Source organism: Topomyia yanbarensis, chromosome 3 (genome assembly GCF_030247195.1).
Source record: "Topomyia yanbarensis strain Yona2022 chromosome 3, ASM3024719v1, whole genome shotgun sequence".
NCBI lineage: Eukaryota > Metazoa > Arthropoda > Insecta > Diptera > Culicidae > Topomyia > Topomyia yanbarensis.
Genome location: NC_080672.1, coordinates 244,219,429 through 244,238,955, shown reverse-complemented (window position 1 = coordinate 244,238,955; position 19,527 = coordinate 244,219,429). Strand labels below are relative to the sequence as shown.

Sequence of the window (19,527 nt, the reverse complement as noted above, 5' to 3'; positions counted from 1 at the left end):
TGCATTATAAAGCCATTTGGCATCAAAAATACAAATTTGATTTTGAAATTTTTTTCATTTCAGTTTATATGGGAATTTGCTGTGTGATTGCACTCTTCAACTCATAACTCCGGAACCGGAAGTCCAATCAATAAAAAATTCAACAGCAGCCGATGGAAAGGTTGTACCTTTCATTTGAGACTAACATTGTGCAAATCGGTTCAGTCATCTCTGAAAAACAGAGGTCACATTTTTTTTCCACATACACACATACATACATACACACAGACACTTTCCGATCTCGACGAAATCAGTCGATTGGCATATGACACACGGCTCTCCGGGTCGGGATTAGATTGACGAATTTTAGAGTGAATGAGAAAGGCAAAAACATTTTTAGGAAATGTTGAAAGTTATGCATTTTTTTGGTGAGCAGTTCTATGTTTCATAGACATTAAATCAATTTTAACTTCCCTTCCTATTAAATAAAGACCCTTATTACAGTACATTTCTACAAAAACGAGCTCAATTTGAAAATAAATCTGAGGATTATGATTGATTACAGAACTCTGGAATTTTCTATTGGAATGTTTTCAGGCAGGAATTTGATATTGATGCTATTAGACAACTGTGAAATCAAGACCAATAGATCAGTTACATATCAGGACCCCATTTCGACAATTTATCAAAGGTCCTCATGATGTTTACAAGAACAGGTTATCAATGTACGGATCAGATAATTGTTATTGTAATATTGAATTAAATCAGTCAACATCAATAAATTTTAAACTTCAATCCAATTTTTTTTCGGGTGTGGCGGGGAAGGGGGGGGGGGTGGTTGTATGGTGTTAAACCCCAAAACCTTCTCTTGGCTACGCCGTTGCTTGGAGTTATTTATTTCGCTTTTCATTTTCCGATATGTTTCAGATCGATCCGATGGTTATAAGCTAGAAAAATTGCAGTCAGAAGGTTCGCACAAAGGGGCCGTTCATAAACCACGTAGACTCATGAGGGGGACGGGGGAGTTTAGTAAAAGTCTACGTTTGTCTACGAGTGGGGAGGGAGGGTTTCTGCAGAAGTCTACGTAGACTTTGATTTTTTTCGTATTACTAATTTTAAATTGGATTCAAATAGAGTTATATTCAACATATTAGTCGATTCAGCTAGATGTATTTATGAAGGCACTTCGATGCTAGTACCTACACTATTGAGGTAACTACTCTTGAGGCGACCACTCAACCCATAATTCTTGTATTTTTTGGACAGAACAACAACCCAGAACGTTTATGTTTCTTGCGTTAATTTAGATTTAGGTTCTTTAGATTTAGATGCTTAATCTCTTGAAAAAAAATGTAGGAAAAACACAAAAAAAGTTCTAAAGACGATATCCCAAAATTCCTCTCCGCAGATGATTTTGAATGGAAAAATCCTATAGTCGTGAATTATGAGGCACCACTAGTTAGCAGACATGCATGGACCATTAAATGCATAAACCATTGAAAGTTCAAAATGGTCAAAGGTCAATGGTTAACAAGTAAAGGTCCGATTTTTAAAAATATGTAGATTGATTTATTTTTAAACTTCTATTTATTAATTCCGGTGGTTCAAGCAGTATTGTAGTTAAACTTCTACAATAAGTTAAATCGTTTGAAATTTTTCTTGAAAACATTTACACTGATTTCAAAATCCTTAAACACCCGTTAAATTTCACGTGTTGACCCGTCGCAAGTCCGTGCGTAGAAACATTTAAAAGCACTTTAAATTTACACTTATATTATAATACATACTACACGGTGTTCGAATACGTCCAAGTGATAGTATAGTGAAATTAAAACGAATACATACTTTTCTCAAAGTTGTAAGTAATTTATAATATTCAAAATTCGAGTTTTGTATATCGGAGTATTTCTGATAAATGTTCATTTTTGTCCTTAATATTTAAAAAAGTTTGAAATAAATATGTACGATACATGTTCAATTTTTATTTGAACGTTATAATGTGCTTCTTGCTAATTTCACATTTTTCACAAATAAAAAAATCGAAGTCTACGTAGATATTTGGAGAGGGGGGGGCGCTTTGGTGAAAGTCTACTTAAGTCTACTAGGGGGGAGGGGGGCTTCAAAAATTTTGAAATTTGGGTCTACGTGGTTTATGAATGGTCCCAAATGAACATTTTTGTACTTATAAGTTATCAAGTTCCTTCCAGATAACTTGGAAGTGTTCAGTGATTATTTCTAGCGGTTGTAGATAGAAAAATGAAATACAAAATTCGTTTTATCGAAATAATGTTTGGCTTATTTCAATGGATTATTACTATTTTGAACAATAAATAGGCGATAAAGAGTAATCAACAAACAACAAGCCATAACTTTTAAAGTATTCAAAATAGATATTTGAAGTCTTCAGTAAAGTTATTCGCAAAAGTAAGAGCTACAAATTTGTCGAAGGCATCATTTCGATATAATCACTTCCAAGAAAATTTGTGAAAATATCTCACTCATAGGGAGATTAATCAGCAAAAGCACAATACTAAAAGAAAGGGCATATTGCCTCCATTAAATTCTCCGAAGATACTATTGACCTAAAATAAGCCGTTTTGGCGTTAATAATAGATTACATGTTTTTGATCATATTTCTGGCAATGGGAAATGATAAAAATCTTTCGTCCGCATTTAATGTTTAATATCTCTTTTGATAATAGTCCGATTTCAACAACCTATAGCTTGTTCGAAAGGTTTGCGTTAAAGCTGTCTAAAAACATATAAATTGTTAATCTATATTGTCAATTTCGGCAGATAATTTAAAAAACCTGCAAAAAACGCCATTTTTACGCATTCAAAAATTCATATCTTGGAAACTAAACATCAGAATCAAAAACAAATTAATAGCGTTCTTACTGTTTTTTAGTTCTTTCATTTAAAATTGGTTTGGATAAGATCGGTTCAGCCATTGCTGAGAAACACGAATGAGAATTTGTCCGTTACATACACACACGCACACAGACACACACACACAGACATTGTCCCAAATCGTCGAGCTGAGTCGATTGGTATATAAGACTCGGTCCTCCGGGCCTCGGAAAAAATCTTTAAAGTTTGAGCGAATTCTATACATTTCTTTTATAAGAAATGTAAAAACATAGTTTCCGTGTATTTCAATTATTAACATGACGTAATTATAGTATTATCGAACACAACATATATACCGAGTCGTTTGTATCGAATCAAAAATGAACCCAATCATCCAAACACCGTGTCGGTCTTACCCCACCCAAAAACTGTCGGTCTTAGCCCAACAGCGCACATTTCTGTTAAATGCTCAATGAACAGTATTGAAATACTCAAACTCTTCAAATCTCAAATCTTCAATACACACAAATAACGATATGGAGAGTAGAATAGAATGTGTGACAAAAAAACTGGTCATTTTCAAAGCTTTTGTGTTATTAAAACCTTAAAATATATCAACTAAAAATAACATCCAAAAGCGCATCTATTTTGCTTTTGCTTGTTTTGTTTATTTTGTTGACGTTTAATGAACCCATATGGCATCGATATGTATCGAAATGCCTAAAATAGTCGTACTAATAATATCCTGTCATTATTGTATGATTTAAAATTTGATATCTGGGAAAAGTCGTGGGGTGTCAGGCTTCCCCCAGTTCCCCTACATAAAAACGTATTGACTCCAAAAATACGTCTGTTGAACTTTTTTTTCATAACTAGTTCGTCGGGATAATGACGGATATCAATATTTTTGTAATTATCTTTGTTTTTGGAACGAGTTTGACGAGTGGGTTTTGAAATATCGTCATCGGTGATTACTTTACGCCAAAAATAGAACATTTTGTACATTACACTCAAGAACTACGATCACGCAACTTTAAATTTGAAACTGTTCGATGTTTTACATATGGCACAAGTACCTCCAAAGTTATTGAAAAGAACTTTTGGAAAATCAAGATTGAACGTGAAATCTAAAGAGCTAAAATTGGCGTAAAGTCACCCCCACAAGGGGGCTACTTCACGCCAAAAAATTTTTTTCGCAAGATCATGTTAACTCCTTGATTTATTGTTATGGATTATGCTCGTTATTTATGTGTGAAAGCAAATTAATGTAGTGCTCGTAAAAATAAAAGGGTGTGATCAAAAACTACGTACCACGCATCCAATAACCTTGTTTTGGAGAGTCGATAAGTCCTACAATGAAAAAAGCAAGCCGAAAAAAAAGCTCTACATGATATTCTTGATATTGATGATATTGAGCCTTAAGAATTAGACCACCTTGTTTTAGTATTTTTCTAAAAGTAGTTTTAATTGTGTTACGGAGTGCAAAGGCTTTTCCAACAAAAACGTTTTAATGGTCAGGTCAGTTCATCAATCTTTTATGACATATCCATTTATAATATGACGAATTTCGCGCCAACTCGAACAAATGTTGGCAGCACCCTCTCAGATTTTAATGAAACTTTCTGTACATGAGAAATTTGTCACAAAAAGCCACTTTGCGTACTTTGTACTTCCAAAAATGATCTAGACAAGCTTTTGAGAGGGTCAAACTTTTTTAACCAATTTTTTTTCAAATGGCTATTGTCTAAAAATGATAAATCCTACAAAGGAGTAGGAGTTATTTTCGCAAAATTAGTCTTTAGTTGGGCACTTTCAAGAAAAAAAAAAGTTATTTGAAACAAACTTTTCCTTGTCCAAACTGATTTTTTAGTGTATTTTTTTCGAAAACTAAACCAATGAAAGTCATAATCATCTCAGAATCCAATAAAACTCAGTTTGTCAAAAGATATTGTCCAATTTAGCAATTAAGGGTGTTTATACGCGATTAAAGAGTTTTTAAACTATATGGCTCGATCGGCAGTTACCGAAGAAGCTGGTTTCATTCCAGTAAAGCACATTCAGAATTTAAGCTGGCTTGAGGTTTCTGTCAGAATTTCGAATCAAATAAAACAACTGATCGCGGCTCATTGCTTCATTTAAAACTGATTTTGGCTAGTTTGACTAGGATTTAATAGTATTTACAGGTATGTTCCGTTGGGATCATTTTAGATGTTTTGATGCATTTTTTTTCAAATTTACCCTTTGGTCGTTATAACACCTCGTACACTATTTTTGAACTTTATAACCTTGAATGTCATGTGCGTCATGATATCCAAAGCCATTGTTTAATATTGTGGTTGTAATCACACAATCGTATTTTCTTTTGTTTTTAGCAATGGAACACACTACTCCCGACGTCGTGAATTAGCATTGAACAAAAGAGAAAAAATTGTCGCTGATAGGATTTTCCAGTTTTCAACTGTAACGATAATATTTTAACTGCACAAAAGATAGACAGATTAATGAATAGGGGAATCGGGGGCAAGTCCGACACCGTGGGTAAGCCCGACACCCCATAACTTTTCCCAGATATCAAATTTTAAATCATACAATAATAACAGGATATCATTAGTACGATTATTTTGAGTATTTCGCAAAATAAACAAAATATGCGAAAGCAAAGTTGATGCGCACTTGGATGTTATTTTTAGTTGAAACGTTTTAAGGTTTTAACAGCACAAAAGCTTTGAAAATTACCAGTATTTTGCCGCACATTCTAATCTATTCTGCCGGATTGTTGATCAACAGAGTTCCGAAAAATCATAACACGAACCGGATAGCTCACTACAAAAGGGTATGTTACTTCTAAGTGAATGAATCTTAGTAACATATATTATTCTTATATATTATATATTCTTCTGGCAGAACGGATCTTACTTCTTAGAATGGCTACACAAGCGGTAATAAAGCTAGAAAAGATTAATGGGGAAAACCAAGTGTTGAACATTATTTATTCACACCACACATTCGTATGCTTTTCCTTAGGCTACGCGATGATAATCCAGAAAGCATGCATTTGCATCACACATACTCATATACACATAATTACACTTTATCACACATACACAACACATTTTTAATGAAAAAATTGGACATAAAGAAAGCTAACAAGGGTATCGCTCTTGCCACTCCGGGGTGTCGGTCTTACCCGCAGCGTTTTTAAAATATTGTTTTTCTCCTTTTGGCAACCAATAATTTTTAATGAATCCAATTTTTTGAAACACTGAAAAAATTATATCTTTTTTATTCATTTCGTTTATTTGATAGGCACAAATGCGTTAGCTTGGCGGTGCCAAATTCTTTTGTTTTTACATTTTGGATATTTTAAAACTAGGAGGTTACAAAAATATGAAATGTAATGTATGAAATATTTTTTTTATGAAAGAGAAAAATTTTACAGCTATCTTAAGACTAGAAATAAGATTCTATATACAAGAGAGGGGGCAAAAAAAAATTTTTCATGAAAAATTTTAAAACAAGGAATTCAATAGTAATAGTTTTTAGGAAATATTTAAAATTATCTTAAAACTAACAATATAGTTTGGTTCACAAAAGGGGGAACAAATATTTATGAAAAATTTCACCGGTGTTTTAAAACTAGGGATACAATTCTATTTACAAGATGGGGCACAATAGTTTTAACAAAGAGGTAAAAGTACAAATATCTTAAAACTAGGAATACGGAATACAAAGTTGATTTTTTATCGGAGACTTATGCGTGGTCAAGATATTCAGAGGGGGAATTATTTCCAAAATCGGTGTAGGAGCAGTTGTATCAAGGACAGGGGAGAGAATGCGTAGATGGTGACCGGGAGAGAAGAACAAAACTTGCAACTTTCGGACAAACGGGAGATCAGCGAAACCAATTAGCGCCTCAGTCTAGTAGGTCGGATTGGCGGATGGTATTCTTCGGACCCGCGGGGAATCCTTCAAAAGTCATCGGACCTCGAGTCGCTCTCGGTTCAGTTTCCGTAGTGGTAAGGGCGACGGCGGTTACATAGTGGCAGTCTGGAGCTGATCGGTTCCACACGGCAGGAGGAAACTTCTAAAAACGAGAAATAAAAAGAGAGGGGCTAAATTGGGATATTTATCGTTTTTATGAAAGTATAAATAAAGGACATATAGGGGAAATCACGATTTGCCAGCATATCTCGGACTGGGACATTGGGTGGTCTACCTCGGGCCCGAAGGGAATCCTTTAACTGAGACCTGGCGTCCAAATACCCGGCGCACACCCAGACAACGTGCTTGATGTCGTGATAGCCCTCGTCACAAGCGCTCAGACTACTCTCCGCAAGCCCAATACGCCGCAAATGCGCATCCAAGGTGTAGTGGTTGGACATAAGTCGGGACATTACACGAATAAAATCCCGACCCGCATCCACCCCCCTGAACCAAGGCTTCGTTGATACCTTTGGGATAATGGAATGTAGCCATCGTCCAAGTTCACCATTGCTCCACGTGGTTTGCCAGCTGTTGACAAATACTAAAAAAATCGTTGAAGCAGATTGGTCTTTCTTTCAATGCGCCCACCTTTGCTAATGAGTCGGCCTTTTCATTGCCCGGGATAGAGCAATGAGAGTGGACCCAAACAAAGGTAATCTGGTAAGATTTTTCAGATAACGTACACAAGGACTCCCGTATCTTCCCCAGGAAATATGGGAATTGCTTTTTGGGCTTCATCGAACGAAGAGCCTCGATAGAGCTGAGGCTGTCCGAAATGATGAAGTAGTGATCTGTGGGCAGAGTGTCGATGATCCCAAGGGTGTACTGAATTGCAGCTAACTCTGCGACGTAAACTGAAGCGGGATCATTGAGCTTGAATGAAGCGGTGATAGTATTGTTGAAGATACCGAAGCCAGTGGACCCATCGAGATTTGATCCGTCAGTGTAGAACATTTTGTCACAGTCGACTTCTCGGAATTTATTATAAAATATATTGGGGATCACTTGCGGGTGCATATGGTCCGAGATTCCACGAATCTCTTCCTTCATGGATGTGTCGAAGAATACAGTAGAATCAGAAGTATCTAGGAAACGAACACAGTTGGGAGTATATGAAGAAGGATTAATGCTCTGTGCCATGTAGTCGAAGTACAAGGCCATAAATCGGGTTTCAGAATTAAGCTCGACGAGCCTCTCGAAGTTTTCAATCACCAACGGGTTCAGAATGTCGCATCGGATGAGCAATCGATATGAGAGTTTCCAAAATCGATTTTTTAGCGGAAGAACGCCCGCCAGCACTTCGAGACTCCAGTGCATACAACCCAAGGCAATACGCAAGCAACGATACTGGATTCTCTCCAGTTTGATGAAGTGTATGTTCGCAGCGGAGCGGAAACAGAAACACCCGTACTCCATCACCGACAATATCGTTGTTTGGTACAACCTGATCAGGTCTCCTGGGTGAGCACCCCACCATGTTCCAGTTATTGTTCGGAGAAAATTGATCCTTTGTTGGCATTTCTGTTTCAGATACCTAATGTGACATCCCCAAGTACCTTTAGAGTCGAACCAGACCCCGAGATATTTAAATGTGAAAACGTGGGTGATCGTTGCACCCATTAATAGAAGCTGGAGTTGCGCCGGCTCACGCTTCCTAGAAAAAACAACCAACTCAGTTTTCTCCGTGGAGAACTCAATACCCAGCTGAAGAGCCCAAGCAGACAAATTGTCCAAGGTATTTTGTAATGGTCCTTGCAAGTCGGCAGCTTTGGGCCCTGTTACAGAGACCACGCCGTCGTCTGCAAGTTGCCTTAGCGTGCATGAATTGGCAAGACAATCGTCAATGTCATTCACGTAGAAATTGTAGAGCAGGGGACTTAGACATGAGCCCTGGGGAAGACCCATGTAGCTAAATCGCGGTGTTGTTAAATCGCCATGCGAAAAGTGCATGTGCTTTTCAGACAAAGGTTTAGCAAAAAGTTATTTAAAATTGGCGAAAGACCATGCTGGTGCAGCTTCTCTGACAGAATGTTGATAGAAACTGAGTCAAAAGCCCCCTTAATATCCAAGAAGACTGATGCCATCTGCTCTTTGTTAGCATATGCCATTTGGATTTCTGTAGAAAGCAACGCAAGGCAATCGTTCGTCCCTTTGCCTTTGCGGAAGCCAAATTGTGTATCTGACAGTAAGCCATTTGCTTCAACCCAATTGTCGAGGCGAAACAAGATCATTTTCTCGAACAACTTCCGAATACAGGACAGCATTGCAATCGGCCGATACGAGTTGTGGTCGGAAGCTGGTTTTCCTGGTTTTTGGATGGCGATGACCTTCACTTGCCTCCATTCATAAGGGACAATGTTACCCTCAAGAAACTTGTTAAATAATTTCAACAAGCGCCTTTTTGCAGTGTCAGGCAGATTCTTCAGCAAGTTGAATTTGATTCTGTCTAACCCTGGGGCGTTATTGTTGCATGATAAGAGAGCAAGTGAGAACTCCACCATCGAAAACAGTGTTTCGTTCGCGGTATCGTGAGGAGACGCGGCGCGGCACGTTTTCTGTACCGGGACAGAGTCCGGATAGATCTTCTTGGCGAAAGCGAATATCCAACGGTTTGAATATTCCACGTTCTCGTTGGTATTATTACGGTTACGCATACGTCGAGCCGTACCCCAAAGAGTGCTCATCGCTGTTTCTCTCGTTAACCCGTCGACGAACCGGCGCCAATAACTGCGTTTTTTGGCTTTCATTAGACTCTTCATTCGCCTTTCTAACGACGCGTACTGTTGATAGCTAGCGGGTAACCCGTCTTCCCGGAAGGCCTTATATGCAGTGGACTTCTCCGTGTACAGCTCTGAGCACTCTTTATCCCACCACAGGGTGGGAGACCGTCCATCGGTATTCGCGCTGGGTACTGGTTTAGTCTGAGCTTGATTCGCACTGTCGAGAATCAAGCCAGCCAAAAACCTGTACTCTTCCTCCGGAGGAAGTTCTTGAGTGGATTCGATTTTAACGGATTCCGTGATATTACAAAGCGTTCGGTGCCCTACCGAGGCTCTAGGAGGAATGTAGATGGAAGCAATGCAAAGGTACCTTTGATTAAAACTTGACAAGCGACAATTTCAATGCCTGGTGTCGAAGGGAGGTTAATTCGGTTGAAAGAATAGCACTTTTTGATCCCCAAAAGTACTCCTCCATAGGGGTTTTCTCGATCCAGACGAATTATATTAAAGTCGTGGAAGTTGAGATTTATATCGGAATTTAACCAAGTTTCACATAATGCGAAAGCATCACATTTTAAACTATTTAGTAAAAATTTAAAGGAATCGAATTTCGGGAGGATACTTCTGCTGTTCCACTGTAGAACAGTGATCGAATCGGTGACCTCGTTCGATGACTTAGCCATCGAAGGATACGATCGCTGCAAGGAGGGGCCATTTAGTAGTCAACTGCTTCAAAAATGTTTGCACTATAGGGAGAAAACGTATCAGAAGGCTTTTGAGAGGATCAGTAACATTGAAAGCTGTGAAAATTAAGTCCACTATGTCAGAAAATTTCATTAGTCCGCTACTGGACTGAGTATCTGTTTGAAAAAAGGGGACACTTGGGGTTTTTGGTGTCCCTGGAAGTGGTGGGTACTCCTTGTTAGAATTAATATTTCCAAGTCCTGGAGCAAATTGGTTCGGCTTTTGTGCATCACTTCCGTTGGATTTATTGATTGTAGTTGGCGCACTCTGAGTGGACGACACCTTGGCACCCTTACGAAGCAATGTAGGGGAGGCTAGATTTCTCCTCTTCCTGGATTCCCCTGGGTTAACCAATGATGTTCCCTCTTGTGGGTCGTCAAATTCTTGCTCAACGCCAGCCAAAAGAGCAAAGGAATTTTCGGAAGGGACAGATGGCGAAGCATTCTTTAGCATTTCTGCATAAGAGTGCCTCGAGCGATCCTTAAGGGAGCGCTTAATTTTATCCCCGTGCTGCTTGTACGCCGGGCATGACTTAAGAGCATGCGGAGGGCCCCCGCAGTAAATACCCTTCTCAGTTTCTTCACCGCAAGCGTCATCCTCATGCTCTCCCTCGCATTTACCGCACCGTTTTTTATTGCCACAATAAGTGGCTGTGTGGCCCAGTTGCTTGCAATTGCTGCAGTTCATTACCCGTACAAACAGGCGAACAGGGAGGCGAACCCTATCCAGGAGGACATAGTTGGGAAGAGCAGATCCGGAGAAAGTCACCCGAATCGAGTCTGACGGATAATAAGTTGTCTTATCATTTTCAGTTTTTGCGGAATACAATTGCTTGCATTCCAGAATCTTCACCTTTTGAAGTGAAGGGTCCTTAAAGCAGCCAACCCCGTACTTCAACAGGTCTTCGCACTTTAGACCCGGTTCGGCGACGACCCCATCGATCTCCAGAACCCTACGAGGCACATACACTTTGAATTGCTTCGTAAAACGCTCGCTGCGAGCAATCTGGTTTGCCTGATCGAGGTCATTTACTATAACGCGTATCTTATTAGCTCGAACACGTGTTATCTGAGCCACGGACGGGTTAGTTAGCAGTCAGCTCCCGTGATATTTCTAGAATATTGGGCGATTTCGTGTTGGGCCGGAAGTACACCACCCAGGGTCCATTTGAACTGGCTGGGTATGTTTTAATACGCGGAGGACTGGGGGAATCAGGGGAGGGAGTAATTTCGGGTTTATCCGGTAAATCCATGGGAATATCATTCCCATCCAATGTTACTTCGCCCTCGGCCATTTAGGCACGAGGATAACACGTGGTGTGAACGAGAGATGAAACATATATTCAGGGGAAAGGGAAGAAGTAGAGACCGATCGGGGAAAGGGAAATGAAAGAAAAAAAAATACTTAGCTTATATAGCGGCGATTCCGGCTATTCTGGTATTCACTTCACCAGCCTGGGCACCGGCGAACAAAGACTGCCTCAAACAATGGTTCAAAACGTCATATCTGCAATGAGTTACTCTCTTTGTTTACTTTCTCTTCTGTTAATAATTCGGTCACTTTAACATTTATCCCTCAGCTCTTTGCATAATATGCTAGTTAAAACCACCGTCTTTCGATCTGTACTGTAAAATAAGTGAAAAGTGTAGTAGTGACGCCGTAAAAATCGAAAGAGAAAGTAAACAAAGAGAGTAACTCATTGCAGATATGACGTTTTGAAAAAACGCTCAAGATTTATTCTTATTCACTTTATGCACGGCACCAGAAAACGAACTGCTTCGATCGAGAGCTCGGAGGGTTATGAAAAAAAAAATTATATCTGGTTAAGAACCATCTAAACAAGGATTATGCACAGAATATACAATTTTTGGAGCTTCGTGGTATTTTAGAAAACATGATTGCGCTTAGGGTGTCGGACTTGCCCCCGATTCTCCTACTGAAATAGTAAAATGTACTTCAACATGATAAAGTCAGTAACTTGTAGGTCACGCTAGCCGTTAAACGATAAGCTTGCGTATGTAAATATTAAAAATCCTGCATCTTGAGCTATTTTACCTTGGCACTTCTACCCATATATTACCTCTACAAAGGATAGAGAACCGATTGAACGATTTAATGAATGGATATGATGATTGAATCAAGATTAGACTCATCGAGTGGCTCGCAAACCAAAACAATAATATTCCAATCACATCCAAACATCATTCTTAGAAAATATTGAGAGAATGAGAGGCTCTCCGACTTAGAACGAACGGGAGTCAATTGAGTGCCGCACAGCTGCTATCGCTAATGAGCTTTGCGACAAGCTTTGTGTATACTTCCTGGCGTTTACTTCGTGAGACAAACACAACGGTTGGTAGCATGAGATGTATCAGAAGATGAATACAGATGAATGAATTTCGAATGTATTTTTCCATACCTGCTGGCCCTAACATCCTGATTCCTGAACATAATCGGAGTGCGACGCATAGTCAAACGATTGTAGCTGCAGCACAAGCGATCGAATCATATCTGGAAAAACGAAACAGCACTATAATAACAACGTTGTCATCAACATTTAAATTTCTACACAAACTGAAATGTCTCGTTTTTTTAATGTAAAATACATTTAAGCTTTCAATATAGGGGTCCCGCTTCAAAATATCGGCTGTGGCAGTCGCGTCAGATTTTGAACGTTAATAACTTTTATTATACTTAACAGAATGAATTGATGTTTGGGCCATTCTGTCAAAAATATGTTCAGCTACGTTGTATTAACATATGGACTATGTTTTAATATAAAAAAAACCGCGCGTTTTGAAAAATCTTTCAAAAACTACACGAAAATGGTGAAAATTTTCAGCACATCTCGGTCAGGGCCGTCAATATGGACACATACAAATGATGAAAAGTATTAAATAGGTAGGTCGGCTACAGATTTATTTCTATTATCATTCGTATTTGGTTGCTTGGTGCGAACAGAGGGCTGTGCAATACCGAGCAGGAAATATTTGTTAGTTGTACATGGCTGGTGGATGTATCAGTTTGGCTCTTTACGTGCTACTTACAGAGGCTATCATTTTCATTTCCGATGGGTGGAAGATAGCATACACGAAAAAACCGAATTAAAATCATCTGACCGAAGCTCGTTCGTGATTGGTTCCCGCGAATTTCATGTACCGAACCGTAAATCTTCAGGAAGAAATTAGGATTTTGGTCGGTTTCTATTAGTTAATTTTGTTAGATGGACTACATTTCAACATCGGAAGAGAAGGTGATTATTAAGATTCAGCCGGCTCCGTGAACTGACTGTAACAATTAGTTTGTGCTAGTAACGAGATCTAATTGGAATAGAAATCTACCACCAAGAGAACCCTTTGTTTGGAAAAATAATTAGCCGTTATCAACGCTATCATAAAGTCAATCAAGAATTAAATTTGAATTTCCATCACCAACTATAATTATTTTCCCGACGGGTCTAAATTTGCATACACACTCGAAAAAACCGATTTTTAATCATCTGGCTGAAGCCATTCTTTATTGGTTACCGTTAGTTACATGCACCGACCTGCAAATGTTTAACAGTTTTTGTTCGAAGCTCCTCCTCTTTCTCGATGAACGTGAACTTATTTCATACGATGGCCTGCCCATTTGGCTTCGAACGCAAACTGAACCGATCACAAACACACTATTTGTAAGGGGTAGTGTGCGAGCGTTGATTTTCTTTCCTTTAGATGGCGTGCGGCATCATTGAGTTCTTTGCGACCGGTCTCACGAACACTAATGAAGTTTCCTGGTTGAAAACAATCCCATTTACTTTTGCCGTCTTTGTTTATTATTTTCCACCAGCTTGTGATGTAGTATTTGTGTCATGTGGCGTGTACGTACATGAGCCGTAGAAAAGTCTATTCAAAAGCAAAAATCCCGCTTGGTTCGTACCAGTCTCCAGTTTGCTGAGAAAAATGGTCACTACCCCTAGCATGTCGGTGTCGGAGAACTCGTCTACCTGGGAATATTTTGCCATCGTACTGGAGCTGGCAGGAAATGCTGCCCGTGATAACAAGTAGATCAAAAGAAGGCTTGCGTAACTTAAAAAGCAAACTCTCTATCCGAAACAAAAAACCGCCTTTTTTCGGGCGACTATTTTCTTCGTATAAAGAATTGAAATTGTTTTCACTACGGGCCATGACGTGGATAATTCTTCGTTACTGCTGCTGATACTGGCTGCTAATAGGACAATCAAATGTGAATGGTGAGAAACCGATTCGCAGAAATACTCACTACTATCACTCTCTCGTTCGTTTCCTTGACATCTGAGACGAGACATGCAGATAGCAAAAAATCGAACGTCAAATGCAGCCAATCCATTTAATCTATGTGAGGCAAAAAGAGAGACTATGTGAGACGAACGATAGGATGAACAGAAAGAAATAAAAAGAAAACATCTATCGGCAGGTCCTGTCCCAGCTTGACATGTGCCTTTGCATTCCTTTTTGCTATTAATGCTAGCATAACCAAAAGAAATATGCACCTTTCCCCCACCCAGCGATTCCAACCTTCCAGTTTAAACTGGATTCTTCCAGTTTTTTTACAACATACAGTCAAACAGACAAATCCTGTTTTTTAATTTTAGCCAGTTTTATCCTGTTTTTTTTAACATTCATTTATTTAGTTTTCTTTCTCACAAATTGTAACTTGATTCACAGAATTTTCAAGCAAGCGATGGGATGATGCAGAGTGCCGCAGAATAAGATTTTAATCCACCGTGACCTGAACTCTTTTTATACCACTTGTGAGTAAAACGGTACAGGAATGTACATTTTTATTCGATTTCAAATGAATTTTATTCAAACATAAAGGTGGCAGTACATTGTGTCAAATATTTTGATGAACATTTGTTGAATTCTCAGCTAGTAGCTATAGTATCGTAAGAAATTATTAAGCGCATCCTCAAGTTTAGCAATTGGTCTTAAATTTAGGATTTTGTGGATGTGTAGATTGAAAACCTTCAAAACAGTAAAATTCGACTGTAACTATGTTTTAATATTTTTTTTTTAATTTGGACAACAATATCAAAAAACCGACTCAAATTTTCAGTAAAAGGTTTGGAACATACGTGTTTACTTAAAATTACCTTCATTGAAACGTTGACTTAAACATTACAAGGGTAAAGTAGGTTTTTTTCCGAGCATCCAGTTTTTTCCCAGTTTTTTTTCTACAAAGGTTCCAGCTTTTGAAAAAAAAAATGTTGGCAACGCTGCCCCCACCATCCATTCAGTGGCCAGTGTTGCCACATGTATTTTCAGCTTTACATCAATAACATTCCAATTTTTTCAAAGAATGTTGCAGATTTGAAACGAAGGAAAATAGCTAAGGAGATGTAATTTAACCATAATTATAATAAAGAATCATTTGAAAATTTCCACGCAGACGAGATTCTGTTGCATCACGGTGTCTTTGTCGAACAACTTTATTAAACAAAATTCGGCATCTGTAAAACTTCGTGATATGAAAGAATGCATTTTTCCCTTTCACTTGAAAGTAAAATTAAAATATTCTATCAGGGGGTCTAGAACAACTTATTATTTTAAAGTTTTTTGATTGAAAACTTAAGTTTTTTTAATGAAATATATCGCATTTTTGCTACTAATTGGTACTATAGAGATTCAAAAATACTAAAAGTGAGAATCTGATGAACAATCTCATTGTCTGCAACTTCGTAGAATGCAATAAATCGATGTAAAATAACCCGAGAAATTTTTTAAAATTTGATCAGTTTTGTGGTGTGCGCGGGGCTTATGGATTAAGAAGTCGATTAACAAGGATTTAAAAAAAAATTGTTGGGTTTAAATGAACAGTAAATTCAGATAAATTTCAATGTATACAATTCTCAGTATAAAAAAATATTTTTAGATTCCTCCGGGTCTTGGGCGAAAATGACACTTTATGTACAAGAAGGTGTGAAAGGAAATTTATTCGATAATCTTATACCTTTACAAGGTGTTGATTAATGTAGTAACGGATTTTATCATGCCTTTTTCATTTCTTTTCTCGCTCTAGGAGATAGCTAATGTAAACTAGAATGACCCTTCTTCCTGATCTTATCCTTCTTAGTAAAATACAATTGGCGTAAATTCAAAACTTCATATTTGAATGAACTAAAGTAGACAGTTCGAGTAATTGTAATAAACGACGGATTTTATTGCAACTTTGGGTTGAGAATTCTATTTGTCCTTAACAACATTAAAAGAAAGATGATTGAAAGAAAAAAACTCTTCGAGTTTTGGATCCATGTTTGTTATCTTTTGGGGTAGATTCATTTCATCGGAATTTATAGATATAGATTTTTGTTTATATAATTTTATTTCCAAATCGAACACACTTCACATAATCTTAGAAAAAAGAACAAAACCAGGTTTCATAACTTTCTTTAAGAAGAAATTCACGAGCCGTTACTCGTTGAACACGGATCACAACAGAAAACGAACAAGAAAATATCAAGCTGGACTATATATTTAGTAAATTCTCAAAGTAATACAAGTCTGTTTATTGAAGATTTCCCTCATAATATGGGATAAGAGCATAGACAACATATCAAGAAGACAAAGTTGCCAGTTCAGTTCAGAATCTGGAGACATTAACAGCAACACGTCTTTCGGGTAAAGGTGATACTTTCTATATCTACTTTTATATTGAGATCGCTATCTTCGTACAATAGACAAAACCTTTATTTCGCAATTACTATTGCGATTTCTGTTCAATGTACAGCGATTCCCAAAAGTTAACAAATTTGCACATAAATCTCATCGATTTATTTTTCTATCCTTCATGAAACTGTCAATCAGGATGCTCAATCGAAATCAAATCAAATGACTGAATATCTAATCGAGTTTGATCAAATTTAATGTTAAAATTTAGGCAAAATATATCCCACAAGATGCTAACGAACAAAAAGGTTGATTCAAGATTACATTAAGCATACTCCAGAAGAAATAAAAAAGAAGAAACAAATATATCTGTGACAGAAAAAACTGTTTCATTTTGCTGCATTACCCAGCATCTTTCAACAGAGTCTTCATTTCGTTCAAATTTCATCTACTCTTCTCTATATCGCCTTGCTCCTAAAATATCATTGGTGCGCATAAAACGGTGGAATCTGGAATTATGTTTTTTCCGCTGAAAGTGGAACTTTGCTAGCATTCTTGTTCTTGTGAGCACACTTTTAAAATAAGGCATTCCATTTTTTTTACAAATGAAAATGTTTTTGGAATAAAGCTTCTTAACCAATAGGCCCCGTGCGAATCTAGAAACTTAAAAATTTAATGGCTTTCTCTGACGATTTTAGATCGCGATGTAGTTTTCTACAAAGTTGTACACGATGAAATTGTACATCAGATTCTCAGTTTTGGTAATATTTGAATGTCTAAAGCACTACCTTGGGCAAAAATGTGAACCAGTTTCATTGAAAAACCTAAGTTTTCAAACAAAAAAACTTTAAACTAAAAAGTTGTTCTAGAGCCCCCGACAGAATATTTTACTCTTATTTTCAAATCAAAGGGAAAAGCCCATTCTATCACATGCTGAAGTTTTACCAATGCCGATTTTTTCCGAAAAAAATTGTTCTACCAAACACACCGTAGTATATCATTAGATTACCGTCCCGAAGTGTAGTCATGACTCTCCGGTTTTGTCATAGACAGTATCCACCCATATATTTTATAATGAATAACTTTAAATATTCCTCACCCAAATCACTTTTTATCCGAAAATTCTGATAAGTACACATTTATTTTTTCTGCCGAATCTCAGTTTTTCCGCACCTTTTGCGGAAATCTCAACAGCTGAGATTTCAGTAAACAATTTTTTGTTGAGATCTCAGTAAAAGTGACAGTGACAAAATATCCGATTTTACTCTGCTATTACGCAGAGTAAAATCGGACATTTTGTTGCTGCATTGAAGCGATCGTTCTTTTGCTGTACGCATACTTGGTTTTCGTTCACCTCAATTAACTATTTACATCCGAAAATCCTTTTTATTGGTGAAATACTTACCAAACTGGTTCGCCATTTCTATCCTCGTCGCCAAATTGTAATGTAGACACCACCCCCCTGTTCAGTATCGTAAAACTCGTGTGGTCTCGTTACCAGCCAGAATACGAATAACGTTTTTATTTACCGATATCTTGTAACTCACAGACAGGAATAGCCTACAACAGGGTGATTAAGATCACGGTGCGTCTAGAGGAAGTAGTTCATTGTGGATTGTTAGGATTCTGGCTATGAAACTATACACCCAAGTTTGAATGAGTGTGGCACCAATTAGACCCGTAGACTGCACTATCAATCACGAAAATACCATTGGCTAGCTGATTTTCTCATTTTCCAATATACCTATTATAACTGGCAGTCGCTCGTTCCGTTTCTTCTTTCGGTGAAAATGCCTTGGCGGAACTGCGAATCACGAAAGAATATTCTGGTAAAGTACCAGGGTTTGAACGATGCGCTTATCATGATTATAATTTTTAATCTCGGAATTTTATATCCTAATTAACATATTTATTTTTATTTCAGGGATAGCTATTCACAAACCATCGAGGAAGGAATCATTATCAACTCTATTGGTGTAGTTTTAACAGGACTTGGTATAATAATTCCGTTTGCAGTTAGACGTTCAAATTCACCAGCAAACTGCAAAGTTTATGTTACCGAACGCATTTAAATTTCAGAAGCTATCTAATTATAGTGCAAGCCTGTGTTTTCGTTAGGCATTAGTTGAGAGTTCAGTGCAATGTGTACGGTAGTTTAATGTTTTTGTTATTATTTATAAAACAACATTTTAACAAACTATACATCAATTTCAAGAGATGGAAGCATGTGAAGCATTCGAAATCGACTTGGAAAAAACTGCATGTTAAACGAATATGATAAATCTAGATAACGTAAGAATTAAATGATACAAAAACAAAAACGACCACTCAAGAATTTTTGAGAACTATTCTAATACGTTGTAGCTATTGAATCATTTCTCAAAAATTATTAAATTTTAGCTTACAAATAACGTCCGCCCCATATGCAGAAACGATTTTACAATAGGAACTATTAAAGAACACAAAAACTCGTGGCTCCCTTTGCAAAAATATCAGATCTGAAATGTCATGATGCTACTTTCATGTATTTAATTGATTTCAGTAGGATTATCTTTACTTATAGTGAACCTATTTTGAAAAGTAATTTCAAATACTAGTTGAATAATTTTCAATGAAATTATGCA

The 19,527-nt window shown here is 37.5% G+C and overlaps 1 protein-coding gene across 2 annotated transcripts in view; it reads left to right on the top strand.

The window, feature by feature from the left end:
- The window catches only part of LOC131689155 (transmembrane ascorbate-dependent reductase CYB561), a 148,940-nt gene extending 129,716 nt beyond the window's left edge, over positions 1 to 19,224 (top strand). The window contains exon 5 of one of the 2 annotated variants that reach the window (XM_058974034.1): positions 18,828 to 19,224. In XM_058974034.1, coding sequence (XP_058830017.1) covers positions 18,828 to 18,975 — 148 coding nt within the window. In that variant the 3' untranslated portion in view covers positions 18,976 to 19,224. Of the gene's footprint in view, positions 1 to 5,201; positions 6,130 to 18,827 lie in introns of those variants that run through there. The other variant, XM_058974035.1, reaches the window with a different exon arrangement.
- Positions 19,225 to 19,527: the final 303 nt, after the last annotated feature.